The sequence below is a fragment of the Seriola dumerili genome, unplaced genomic scaffold (assembly GCF_002260705.1).
Source record: "Seriola dumerili isolate Sdu_G_001 unplaced genomic scaffold, Sdu_1.0 BDQW01000331.1, whole genome shotgun sequence".
In the NCBI taxonomy this organism is placed as follows: domain Eukaryota; kingdom Metazoa; phylum Chordata; class Actinopteri; order Carangiformes; family Carangidae; genus Seriola; species Seriola dumerili.
The window spans coordinates 4,508,382-4,522,834 of NW_019174586.1; the positions used below are offsets into that span (position 1 = coordinate 4,508,382).

The following is a 14,453-nucleotide window of genomic DNA, read 5'->3' on the forward strand; positions in this document are numbered from 1 at the left end:
CTGAAGCTTTTTCAACTTTGACTTTATCGTTGTTTGAATGTTTGAATGTGCTGTATCAGTGGAGATGCACCGCACTGTTCACATAACACAGTGAGTTGAGTCAGTAAACTCTGTGAAACATTTCGACAGCTAAAATTCAAGAACCAAAACATTGTTCTCTCGACTTCTGTGCCAGTCTATATCAATTAGACATCTATTGATCAGAGCAATCAGGTTAATAGACCACAATGCCAAGAGGCCACGAAGCATGCTGCATTCATATTCATTTTAAAAAAAATAATTTCTTCTCAATTAACAAATGCATTTTAGTTTTTTGCTATTGCATTCACTATCATGCTCTCCACCCACATGTGTAACTAACAGCTGAAGGCAAAAAGTTGAGGTTGAATGCTGAGCGTCATTCTGTGAAATTAGTAGACCAAGCAGGCTGAGAGAATGTGCTTCTAACAATTAGTCATTTTAACACAAAAAAAAAACATCACACAATGTTCACATGTCACAATGTAGAAACATCTAAATAGCATCTTTAATATTTTCCGAATTGGCCGGCAGTATGGACAGTGTAATATCAGATTGCACCCTCTGCTGCATGAAAAAAAAAAAATTCCAGTACAATTATAGAAGACGCAACTGACAAGCCAACAGCTGCTGAGATGCGCTGGCTCCGGTCCAGATGAGGCCTTTTGTTTAAGCAGGCACACCATCAGGGAACAAGTTCTTACAAGAGCACAATAGCTCTGTCTGCAAAGCAGACAGCGCTTCACAGCATGGCTGATAATGTAAAGAAATGTTTCAGTGGATCAAAGCTGTAAGTGAAGAGGACGCAGTGAGCTCGGGTGAACGAAAAAGAGCAGAACCTGGGAGGAAATGAACTCATCAGGCCTCCATGTTGATTTACTGGGCTGTTTGGAGGGATTACACTGAGATACTTTCTTTAACTAAAGGTTGAGACTGGAGCAAGTGAGAAAACAGTTTATGTGAGTCACCGTTACAGAGAATGAGACATTATACAAGCAATGGATTTCATTTGTTTTGTCACTGTCTGTCTACATAGATGTATCGTATTAACACAGTGGGTTAGTGGCCGACACAACAGCTAACCACCTAAAAAAAGGCAAACAGGTGCTTCAAGATTTTTCCTCTGATTGTATCCACCTTTAGCCTGAGTCATCCTGCCCTTTTTAAAGGACACACTGGTTCTTACATTTACATTACATTTACATTTTGCTCAGTGAGACATTACAACAACAGACAGCACAAGGACATGTCTGTCTGCTCCCTTGCTCTGCTCATCACACTCATCACACTGTAAAGGCGCCCTGACTCTGTTCTCTTATTTTAATTCATCATTTTCTATTTCTTTATCTCTCCCTTTGTCCCTCTCTCTCTCTCTCTCTCTCGCTCTTGACATGCACCACACACACACACACACACACACACACACACACACGCACACGCAGACACACACTCAAATCCTAATAAGTTTGACAAGAACACCCTGTAGGACCAGACAAGGCAACCGGATCAAATCTTAATCACCACGATGATGGGAAGGACAGATTCTCCCGTGTGCATGCCAATGAGCATCTCTCTTAAGCAGAAAAGGTTATTCGCTGAATTAAAGAAAATTCCACTCATTCTCAGTTAATTGAACTTCAAGTTGACTAGATAAATATTTGAAAGTCAGATTTATAAAGACCTCTAAAAAGGAGCTCTTAAACTCCTATAAAACAGCTTTTTCATATCATGTTACTTTTATATTCTTGTTTAAAAACTAAAATTTGTAAGTCAATTAAAAAAATAATTGATGAAATTTTGTCCTTGTTTTGTTTCACAAGTGTTTACAAGTTTTTATTAATTAGTTTTCTAATTTGAGCTTTTATTCAAAATCTACTGACGAAGACCATGAGTGTTGAATGTTTTGGTGATTTTCTTAAAGCAAGGAGGAAAACAAACAAAAGCTGCCAGTAAAAAACTGAAGTATAGCTTCGTCTCATCAGTCTTTCTACTAAATAAATCATCGTTTAAAGGTCATATCCTGCCTTAAAACTGCAGTCCGTATCATGGATTTTGAGATGCACCAGCCACTTTTGCCAGAGGGCAAACAAAGTTTGTTTCCCTACCAGCTTATGACAAAAATGCATTTAAGCAACCTGCCTGGGAGGCACTGAGCAAACTAAGACATGGGATGCAAGACAGAGTGCAACTTCCATCTGAGAGACTTTGAATCATGCTGTAACTGATGCTATCTCAGTCTTGTGTTTTTTGAGGACACAGTGATAAGGGCTTGGTTGGGGGCTGTATTCAGGGCAAGCAAAGATCCACAGAGGGTTCTTTAGCCTCATTTTCTGACCGGCCAGCTCCCAGGCCTACTTAATATTTCACAGCTCCCACTGAAAAGGAGGAGAATGCACTTAATTAAGTGTGAACAATAAATTGGCTATAACCAATGCTCCACCGCGTGTCGGTTTAGGCTTTTGATCATTCAGCAAGGTCTCTGAATGCATGTGGCCCTGAGATGCTGTGTGCATGTAAATGCATGAAATTAAAGTATGACGTGATTTGACCATGACAAACTAGAACTTTGAAGTGTTAAATCGCCGGACGGGTGTCAGTGACCTCAAAACACTCTTTTGGTCGCGGAGAAGGAAGAGTGGTTTGCTTTGAAAGAGGTGGGTGTCAGAAATAAAAGCATGGGAGCAAACTGAAGCAGAATATTAAGTTTAAGTTGGCAGCCAGACACACGCACAGACACTTATCACTATATTAAAGGAAAGGTCCATCCCTAGATAAGCTTAAACTGCTGGTTAAGTCCATTTTGGCGTAAGTCATTTAACAATTTGCCATGTTACCCACCATGCCTTTTGGTAATCCGTTGCTACGGTTGTGTAGGTGGTTTGTCCAATTAGGGAAAGTGAAAGTGTAGGGGAGGATGATGCCGTGGTGTGTGTCTCAGTTTTTCAAGTAACACAAACGTTGTCAAAGGAGGTGTTAGATTTTGCGTCACTGATGACTAAGGTGTAAGCTGGAGCTGCACTACATTCTGCAGACTGATAATTGGATGTCAATGCTGAATTTAGACGTTAGAGAGGTTCCCAACCCTCAATAGGGAGTAACGTCTCCTCATGACTTTTCATCAGTGGGTGCATGTCTGTTAGTTGTATGAAATTCAATGAATTTTCTTTTCTCTTGTAAGAGACATTTTTTTTAAAAGCATGGTCAAAATGGTCAAAAAGCAACAGAGGCTGTAATATCCTGATTTATAAGCTCTTAAAACACTCGACCCTACATTTTCCACAATGCAACTCCATATAATCTTTCATTAGACCCTCCCTGACTGGTCTATTCAAGCCTAACCTGAGATAACCCTGATGACATCATTAAGGGTTATTTTAGTAGGACTCCTCATGACATGTAAATTAGGGGAATGCCCCTTTAATCTTCAATGTAGCCGTGCAGGAAATATCACAGTGTGTGTCACAGTGTATCTAATGTATCTATGACTCATGATTTATCAGTGCATTATAGATCATAACCTGGTGATTTGTCCTTATTAACAGATTATTGCTAACCTGTAAAGCATATTAATGAATTATTTAACAAGTAGTAGCCCAAGAAATTCAACTTATATCATAAATGATGAGGTGCAGGGTGCATTAGTCATTTAACCATGTGGGGTCTCTGAGGTGTCTCTATTGTAGGAAGTTTGAACAAGATTCTTTTAAATGTATTGCTTTGGGTGGACAGCACACTGATATAACTGCGCACACACACACACACACACACACACACACACACACACAAACACACACACACAGTGTCACAATGACTCCCCCGGTCCTGGCAGCTGATGCAGGCCTGTCCAGATGAGCTGTTATTGATGGAGGAATGTATCATCCTCCCTCCCACTGTCTCTGACACACTGCACTGATGAAGTATGCTGCCGCACAGGACAAGTACAACTAGAGTGTGATACTGTGTGCCTGTGGGGCATAGATCCATATGCTCTGAGTCTTATGTCTATACTATTGGCCTAGCAACAAATAAATAAATAAAAGACTAAATCAGAGCAATTTAAGTAAATAAAATACTGGGTACAATATGCCAGAAGACAGTAAGTATCTAATAAAAATAATAAAATGAGTAAACAAAGTTCTGTGCCAACTTTCAGTACTTAAAAGTTTCCAGTACTCTGTGCTACAGACATGGTTTAGTTGGGACGCAGCAGCCCTGTTCATAAAAATATCCGCTCCTTCCCTATTTTGGGAATCAAACGTGCCTCTCAGTTTCTTTAGTCTACTTCAGTCAAAGTGTATTTAGTTCCACATTTTCCCTCGTGTTTCCCTCTTTATTAAAGATAAATCTCTTATTACTGGATCCAAAATGGGGGCCCACACCTGATACACCGCCTCCACAGTAAGCAGCGGCTCCCTGGTGATGGAGTGTGTGAGGAGTCCTTGGAGCTCAACAGAGTATTTCATAAGAAGCTATAGTTTAATCTTTCAAAGCTCCACGTCAGCTTCAGTATTTCTCCTTTTATTCTCCACTGCGCGCTGCGGTGAACAAAAGACGTGTGGTGGTGTTAATGCACTATAATTACAGATGGAGGTGGATTGTGAGGCAGGCTGCCATCTACCGGCTTAAAAGCAAACCCCCCCACCACCACCACCACCACCACCTCATATCACCCCAGCCGCCCCCTCACCCCTCCCTTCTACTTCTAACTCCCACTCAAGCAGTCAGTTAGAGGAAGTAGATAGAGTTCACACACACACATTTTTGGAAACATTCGGCCTGGGTGCTGTGTCATGGACAAAAAAAAACAAACAACCATTTTAGACATTTAGCACGACGCTCATTCACTTAGCTCGACATCACAACTCAAATCCATCCATCCATTCTTTTTTTTTTCCTTTTCTATATCCACCTGTTCCCCATTCAGGGTCACAGGTAACTGTGTGCAGATCTTAGTCATTTGCTGTTTAAATGTTGAGGTGAAGCAGCCTCACAGATTGTCTGAAGTGTCAGCTGCTTAGCATAAACCATTCAGTCAATTACATGCAAATTAAATACCTCGCTTAACCAGAAAAATAGCTCCAAGCATTAACAATAGCAATACACTGATTTGACCAGAACTCTGACTTTAAATGATTTGTTTAGTTAAAAAAAAACCAACAACAACAGGAGGATACGTAGTGGCCAGCAGTCATATTTGACTCATAAATTAAAAGAAGGAAAATAAAAATGACTTTGATGCTGTTTATTCATTTTTTTTATCCGCTGCCTCCTGCTGCTGTTTGTTTACTCAGGTCCACTCCCTGATCTTTCTGGAACATCTTCACAATCAAAACACCTAAAGAAACCTGACTAATTAATGACACGCCATGGATAATCTGACAGACTGCCCTAAAACCCCAGGTAGGCTACTAAAAATAAATTAAGATGATTAGGAGATAACCAAGTCAGGTGTTTACAAGCATCTTTTTGGAAAGGTCTGGACCTAGGCTGTATAATTTTAAAAAGTCAAACAATGGTCAAACAGCTGACACATAGGCCAGCACATTATCGCCGACATCAGATTCCCCCAGCAAATTCTTAACTCTCAGCAAACAGAGGTCTTTATCAGTACGAGGAACACAATGTTGTGCTTGGCAGTAATATGTGTATGTTGAGCATCGACGTGACTCTGGCTGTGATCTGCCGGACGCGCTGAGGCTCTCCAAGCAGGAAGCTTTTATATGGTAATAAAATCGATTGGGGGCCGATGCGCGCACCAATCAGAAGCGTTTGATTTATGTTTAAGGGACTGTTGAGAGGAGTAGTCGCTTGGCAACCGCCTTATGAAAATGAGCGAACCTCGACTATTAAAAATAGCGACCTTATCATAACCTGTTTGCGCGTGTTGCCTCATGTTGCGGCTGTTTCAAAGACAACAATCCGCATTTCTGGTTCTTTTTGGATGACACAAATTAACAATTAGCCTAAATCTGGTTCTCACTGAAAAGTCTCTCCGCTGGCTGATGGACAAAGCCTATAGGAAGTGATGGAGCTGGAAGTGGCTGTCATTTGACTGGAGAGCAGTTACTTAGCTTGGTCAAAAGCTCATTATCTAGTGTATTTTCCCAAGGAAGTGCCAATCATTTTAGGGCCTCGGCTGTTAATTCATAATCATAATTAATCCTCAATGCTCAATGTTAAAGCCAGTGTGTGTGCGTGTGCGTGTGTGTGTGTGTGTGTGTGTGTGTGTGTGTGTGTGCGAGGCTCAGTGTAAATCTATATAGAGGCTGTCTTAAAGGAGCCAACAAAGGATGAACACCGCTCCTTCTGAGCTGAGAAAAGAAAAGACGTGACATCGGTGCACACAGCAAGAAAAAAAAGTCTATCTCAGCAAGTCCTATCTCTATCTTCTTTCTTCTCAAAACACGAGAGATAATCCAAATCAATGTTGCATTTTTTTTAATAAACAAGGAGGAAAAAAGTCTAATCTCTGAATCTGTAGCCTATAGCGATGACATTAGAGTCAAGAAACACGTTGATGTTTATTGGGATTATCTCACCCCCCATTTCTTTCCCCACTCACTGTATAAAAAAAATCGTTACGACTGATGGATGAAAAGAACAAAAAGGGTCGATATTTTTGCATTATCGTCTTGTTTAATCTCTGAATCTGATGGAATGAAAATGGGATGGATGTGATTTGACTGTTACTGTGGAAACCAACTTTCCCCTGCCTACACGATGCTCTTTCATCCTCAACTATACCCAGCTCACAGCCTCGATATGTTTGCTGACAGAATATAGATTAGACAGCTCAGATGATCTCCAATCTCCATCACACTTTCACATTTGATCACATTTGTCCAAACTCGCGTCATGAAAACAGCACAGCACGAGCACCCGTGTAGCACTGGATGACGTGCACACTTGTGGGAAAGCTTCATTCATTTCAACGAGAAGAAGAATATGTTTTGTCACTTACAACAATTTGTTACAGCAAAACTGTTCGCCACTTCCAGGTTGTCAATGTGAGGCGTCAGTCTGAATTCCGAAGTGCCAAACTGAACCATCCCTATCCGAAATGCGCTGTACTCTTGATCCGCGCCCCTTGGAAAGAGTCCCCCTGAAACCGGGAAAAAAAATACCAGTTACACCTGCACGATGTCCTAATGATGAGACACATTTTCAAACCAATTTTTCTCAACGTTTGACGCACAAAGTCGTTTCTTTTCGCCCTAATTGTTTATCGTTTGAACTAATGGATACCTACCAATCTGAACACTGGGCGAGCCTCCAAGCGCGCATCCCCATAAAACCAGCAGCACTGAGAGGGATAAATTCACTATCTTTTCCATGTCCACAGTTTAAGTGTCCACATCCACCAAGGGAGTCTGATATTCCTAGTTCTCCTCGCCGGAGATGTTAGATCCGACACATATTGGACACCTTCAGCCTTGAGGAGAAATAATTCAAAAAAAAAAAAAAAAAGATAATAATCAGCAGCAAAAGGACCGTTTTTTCTGCAGGTGGCTGGCAGTGAAAATGACACCAGCAGTGAAGGAATGGTCGCCTGCACTGTAGGTCTGCTGTCTCTTCTTCCGCTCCTCCTCGTCGCTCTCTCCTCCTGCCAGCAGCTGATACCTCCTCTGAACGCACAGGGACACTGCGCGTCTCCGCTCGGCGCGCCGGAGATCCTTTCAGCATCACACCCACAAGTGAGGAATGTTAATGAGAAGGCGAAAAGATACGGAAAGAGCCGAGCGCGCAACCGCTTGGTGACAAGAGCGCGTGATACACACTCTCAGCTAAGGCGGCAATAACCTTCGGTCCAAAGGGATATTTTGTCTTTTGGTTTGTTTTACAAGCTTTTAATGAGCAACATTAGGACGTGAAGTAAACACTGTAGATTCATTTGGGATCATTAGGGCTAATTCATATCTTCGACGGTTGCCAATAGGAAGTAGAAAACACCCACCATAGTCCCAGTTTTTGAAAAGGTCAGTCTACTTTTTTTTTTGTTAAAGCTCAGCTGTGAAATAACAGATCCTCATTTGGGCTGATTTGTCATCCTCCCCTCCAGCATCAGATTAACTCAACCTTCTTTCCACTCTAATCCCTTAAACACAATATTTCAATCAAAAGTCTTAAATGTGAGTAGACTGTAATAGCTATACACACACCTTACAGGCAAGCAACACAGCAGCACATTTGATCAGTCACACAAATTTTATTTTATTATAACTCAAAAATAAACATTTGTAAACAGTTCCTACATTTCATGCACTGCACTGATACTCCTGCACAGAGTTTACTGAGTCCAGTAATAATTATCAATTTTCAGCCGATTATCTTGATTAATTTTTTTGTCCACAAAATGTCAGAGAACAGAATAATATGACAACTTTAATTACACAGAGCACAAAGTGATGCCTTCACGGAATTGGTTTTATCTTTTAACAGTTGAAGTGATAAAAGCAGCAAATGGAGAACCTGAAACCAGAGAATGCAGCAGGCTGTGTTTGTGTTTCCTTGAAAAAGGACTGAAACAATTTAAAAATAATTTTCTGTAAATCAACTAATGAGGAACTGTTTCAGCTCTAGAGTTTATAATTTGTGAGCAGGAAGAGCAAAACTCACTCAACATCATTTCATGAATGTGATAGGGAGATGATGTCTTTAACCATTCTGCTGCCATGGGAGCCACATAGCAGCAGCAGCTGTTTATCAGAGCCACATGAAAACGTGGCCCTGACATTTGTATTTCAAATGTATGAGATTAAAGAGGAGCGCAAATAAGTATCATTTCCACAGTTACATTGAAGATTTACTTGCATTAATCTTAATTCCTATGTGACTCAATGTACTGAATGCCATTGCCCGTGATTGTAAAGTCCACAGCTTAATTCAAAACAGATTTTAACCATCTGGAAGAAGTAATCCTTTCTCTCTCTGAATTTTCCTGATGGAGGTTCAAACCTTACGAAACATTTTGTATAATTGTTAAATATCAGACAAGCGACAAATGACATTTGTGATTGAGATCTTGAAATGCTTTTTGATCGCTTAAATAACAAGTCTCCCCTAAACCATGTTAATGGCCAACAAAATTTATCAAGTGCATCAGATGGAGGCCATCACTCATGCCCTCAAGGGATAACAATCAAATCAATATCCTCTTTAAGTTTCATCCAGCACTTATTTCCCACCTCCTGCAGTGCAAATCTATGGCTGACTGTAGGTGTCATTTTGAACAGGGTTAAATGGAGAGGAGCTGCCTCACAGCCAACAGGAAGTAAATGGCAATCTTGTCGCCTTTTTTATGATATGCATATCTCAGCCCGCACAGACAGATGTATATTAATCATTGAACCATGTGACATAGCAGTCTGGAAGCAAACTAATGAGGCTGAGAGTGAGGGGGAGTGGAGGGTGGCAGCAGTAAGAAGCAACACAGCGAGCCAGATTTCAGCACCATGGACAGCACATCACACCTAACACTGGCTGCATGCACATTTAAAGGAAATTCTGGTTTAGTAAAATGTGCGTCCTCTTTCCTTGGCTGTGCCCATCTTTACTGTTCTGTACCCGGTATGCTAAACTCAAAGTAACCAGTGAAATCAAGGAACAGGGCTACTTTGCTAATTATGAAGGGCAAGATGTACGAGTGCTTGGGTGATCAGACAGCTTGTAAACAAAGCAGCAGGTAAAAGGTGAAAAAGAAAGTCTGTGATGTTTGATTCGGCAGAAGACGTTTTGTGGCAATGACACCAGAGATCATTGGAGATGTTGTGCAAAACTGTACCTGTTGCCCTCTACATGGACTGGACACCAAAACCGTTCCTTTCTAATGCCATTGTCGATGAAAATCCTCTCCCTAAATTGAATGCCCAACTGCTTGTGTTTCACCAGCTCTATGTGTTCATCTCTCTGACCTTGTCTGGTGGTGGTGCCATGCATGGATTCACTCTGCTGCTGCTGGACTCAAATGTAATTTCAGTTTGATTATCTTACAGCACATTCCACAATATACTGAATTTGCCGCACGCTAGATAATTTAACTGTCACAACACTGAAGTGCATTCTAATGGGTTTTTGGGAGTGAGAAGAGGGTGACTCATAATCAAATCATGAACCTGCTGGCTATGTAACAATGTTTACCTTTGAGCCAGTTTACACAAATAAACCACAAGAATGAAATGGAAATTTTGCACACTTATGAAGACATTTGGCCTTCCTGGTGAATCCACTTTATGCCCTGTGAAGCAAAAAAACAAGTACAACCAAGTTACTGACCTATTGAGAAATGTTTCACCACTCAGGTTTGTATGTCCCTGAAAGTGTGACTGCTTCCTAGAAAGCATTTATGTTTCTGGCATTTAGCCGGTGCTCTTATCTAGAGTGACTTACAATGAGTAACATTTTAGCGTCTCACTCAAGGGCACTTCAACAAGACACTCAGCTTGTGATGGACAAATACTGGCTGTTGTGGGGATCTGTCACGTGACCTTTCAGTAACAGAATGTATATTTTAATGATTCCCTTGCTGTCATTAGCTGCAGTGCACAGAAACAATGGATAAATGTTTCTGTGTATGTCCTCTGATGTCCACTGGGAAAACAGGAAGCCTGTTTTCTAAATTACTTTCTGCTCTGCTCTGTTATTTTTTTTAAACTACACAGTGAAATTATCTTCCATGTTTGGACTGACCTTCAAAAATGGGTTTGTAGAGACTCTCGAGAGATCTGCTACCCTACATCTTTGATCAAAAATAAGATGATATTAAATGAAAACTTGGGTAGATATACAAGAAAATAAAAGGCCAGGAGACACTACAGCATGACATACAAATTTATACTTTCCATGTCTGTAAAAATACTTGATATTAAGGACTGTATGGAGGGATGCTGACTTCCAGGTAATGTGCTGAACACTGGTTGTGTGGTCAAGTACAACGGAACACCAAGAGAAATCCAATCAAACCCAAACCAACTCTGGTTTATTGCAGTCTTTGTGTGATAGGGCTAATATGTATAGGTGGTAGCTGTAATGGAAGATGACAACAATTGAAGCTGTTTTTTAAAAATTTGAATTGAAAAAATAAACCATTCGTTAACTCACTATACATTAAACTTAATACAATGATTACAAAATATCTAAGGTTATTTAGTGTAACACAATGTACAACAACTACCATCATTCTAGTTCAATAATGTAGCATCTCAAGCAAAAATACTCCAACAATTTAAACTCAGCCAAAGTGTTTCAAGGAGAGAGACAGTGTTCACACCTGAACTCAATCATGTATATAAGCTGTGATGAAGCCAGGCTCCTCCTCCTTCCTTCTCCTCTACAGAAAACTCCTCCTCCAGACTTGCTCCACACAAAAATCATAAATGGTTGTTATCAGTTTTCTGTACTGTCTTCCTTTTCAGGAAGTTCCAGAAGCCTGGACACTGTCCCAGCATGCACTGAGCAGGAAGAGGGGGAGACACTACATTTCACATCACGTATTTAGTGATTAATACATTTGCATATTGTTGTATGCAATTTGACTGTGGAGTGTAACATTTTGATCTACTACATAACTTCACAATAATTCTGCCCCTGGTAAACAGAGCATCCCCAGCAGTTCTTTATATATGGAACATTTTTATTACCTCAGGCCAACCACTGATGCCAACTGCACCAGGCTATTGAACAGCTGATCACGAGCACACCCACAAACAAGGTGCATTTATAGGAGCATACAATATAGCATTTTTTTTTTTTTTTTTTTAAGAAGAAGTGTTATTCAGACATTTGTAGCTATTTCTGGGTATTGCAATTAGAAGTTATGATTAAAATTGTAGAGATACAAATGCAGGATTAACACTAAAACCACATTAAAACAAATGATTTTCCCCTATTTTGACAAGGCTTTGACACTTCTCTCTGTCATGCCAGTTGATCAGAACATTGAAAACAACAGTGACTTAAAGTGGCTGCTGACGTGACAGTGACTTAGGGGCTGTTTCAGCATACAGTAAAGAGGTGATGTGAATACATAACAAGGTCTTTGGACAGACAGAAGTTGCTAAGCCAAGCATATACTGCCATTAGAACAGTTCTGTGGAGTGAAACCTGAAGGGATCTGTCCCAAGGTCAGAAAGAGTGCTGAGACTGGACACTTTGACTGCGTTGGCTTGCATCAGTATCTATATCAATATCGCACAGAGCTCCTTCTATGTTTGACCTCTAAAACACTGTTTCAGCCTTGGATCAGATGAGACGTTCCAAACTAATACCTTAAACCCCATTTGATCCAACATTATGTACCTAATAACATTTTTTTTTTTTTTACAAAAAACAAACAAACAAAAAAAAAAAATTACAAATATGTATGTATAATAATATGACATTATTGAAGAAAGATACATTTTGCTATAGCCTAACATTGAAAAACATATCCCAAAAATTACAAAGTCATGTTCAAACAGATTCATAGATTGAAATGTATTTTTGTTGTTTAACTGGCACATTTACTTACAAAATAGCATGAACTTAATCACATGTGATAAATTAAAGACAAGTCTACAGCCATGTTAGCATAGTGGTGATTTGAGCTAAATGCTAACACTGGCAAGTTAACAAACTTAGCCTATTATGACAGTACTAACATGCAAACATGTTAAGTATGGTATAATGTTTACCATTTTCGTTTAGCATGTTAGCATGCTAATAGTTGCATATTAGTGGTAAACACAAAGTACAGCTGAGGCTGATGATTGGATTGTCATGTATTTGGTCATAAACCAAATTATTTTGATCTCATGATGGCACCAGATGAAAAGTTCACCAAAGTTAAATGGCAACAATAGTTGTTGAAACCTCTTGGTGGTGATAGATGAGTATGAGGATCAGTAAAGTCATAAGGATTCATCATCTGTGGACCATGAATGTCTGGACAAAATTTCATGGCAATCCATCCAGAAGTTGTTGAGAATTTTCAGTTAAGAACATTGTTACCATCATTCATATTCCTTGTTTTGATCTTCTGGTTCAAGCTGCACATTTTAAATCTTAAAGAGGAAGAGATCTGTACTAGAAGGAAAGTAATTGGGGTTGAATGAGGTTGGCAATGGTTAACATCATCTTTTCGTGACCAGTAAGTGCTATAGTACATCCAGTTTCTATTTCATTTCTGCATCTATTTTTATTCCCCTCTCTCCTACTAATGATGCACCCTCCTGAACCCCTTGCTGCTTGATGGTTTTCATGTTTCCAGCTGAGCTGATGCACAGCCATTCAAAATATCAGCTTCATACTAGTAAAATATACAGAAAAAATAGTAAAACGGATTTCAGCTCATGAAACTTTGATCAGAATTGAAGACACAACATTTTAATTTGAAATGAGCACGTTGTTGTTCTTCCGGTCAATTTTACATTTTTCTGCTTTTACCCTCCGCTCTTATCTTTTTCCTCTGCTATCAGGCTTTTCAGATCTGATAACATTTCACCTTCATCACCCCTTCGCTCCATTTACTCTTTTCTCTGGTTTGGGCAGAGCAAATTCTAATGATGGGACCTATGGTCATGGCTACTTTACAGATTGGTTCAGAGCAGCTGGAACTGAGCTCCTCTCCACCTTGACCTCTGACAGGGAAATGACATCCTCCACACTTTCTACACTCCACATTTCAAGCTCTGCCAAAAAATCTGCCACCAAACAGCCAGCGGCCCTGTGAGGGAGTGGAAAATTGTGGCTGACTTTAAATCCACTGTGGCATCCGGATAATAGCCTATTATGTCTCAGGTTTCGGATAAAACCTTGAAAATTGCCTCATGACACTGTAGAAAAATGACAGGGAGTAAACAAACAAACCAGCAAGTACATATACACACAGACTGCAGAAGTCACTGGACTGTAAGTGTGGGGAGGTACTGATGGCAGGTGTGATTTGGCTTTACATTAGTCACCATGTTATAAAAATATGGCAGTTTGATAGGATATGACTTTAAATGACGCGGATTACATTTGATGGTGGTAGAAATACGTTTTCTTTTGATAAGAAAATGTATTTCGTTTGGTGTTTCTTCGGTGAGGAAAAGGTTGTAAAAGCACAACAGTGTTGTGTGAAAGCCTTGTTCACAGTAAATGAGCTTCCAATAAGCCCTGTGGCCTCTCCTCCCCCAATGTTCCTCCACTAATCATTGCCTGACTGTCATGGTGGTTTTCTTGGTGGCCCGCGCGGCTGCCTGGTGAGAGGTCAGGTTGGATTAGAAAGCACCCTGTGTGATATAGGTTACTGCACTGTGCTACTCGCAGGGTGCTGGGGTGTGGGGGTGGAGCATGCATGCACACAAACACACACACACACACACACACACACACACACACACACACACACACACACACACACACACACACACACACACACAGAAACGCACACGGACTCAAGTCACACCAGTGACAGA

At 40.4% G+C, this 14,453-nt stretch overlaps 1 protein-coding gene across 4 annotated transcripts in view; it reads right to left on the reverse strand.

Moving 5' to 3' along the window:
• Nucleotides 1-7,552, reverse strand: part of gria2 (glutamate ionotropic receptor AMPA type subunit 2) — a 51,551-nt gene extending 43,999 nt beyond the window's left edge. For all 4 annotated transcript variants that reach the window (XM_022759826.1, XM_022759825.1, XM_022759828.1 and 1 more), the window contains exons 1-2: nt 7,268-7,552; nt 6,980-7,120 (exon numbers count right to left, since the gene is read on the reverse strand). In XM_022759826.1, coding sequence (XP_022615547.1) covers nt 6,980-7,120; nt 7,268-7,352 — 226 coding nt within the window. In that variant the 5' untranslated portion in view covers nt 7,353-7,552. The remainder of the gene's footprint in view (nt 1-6,979; nt 7,121-7,267) is intronic.
• Nucleotides 7,553-14,453: the final 6,901 nt, after the last annotated feature.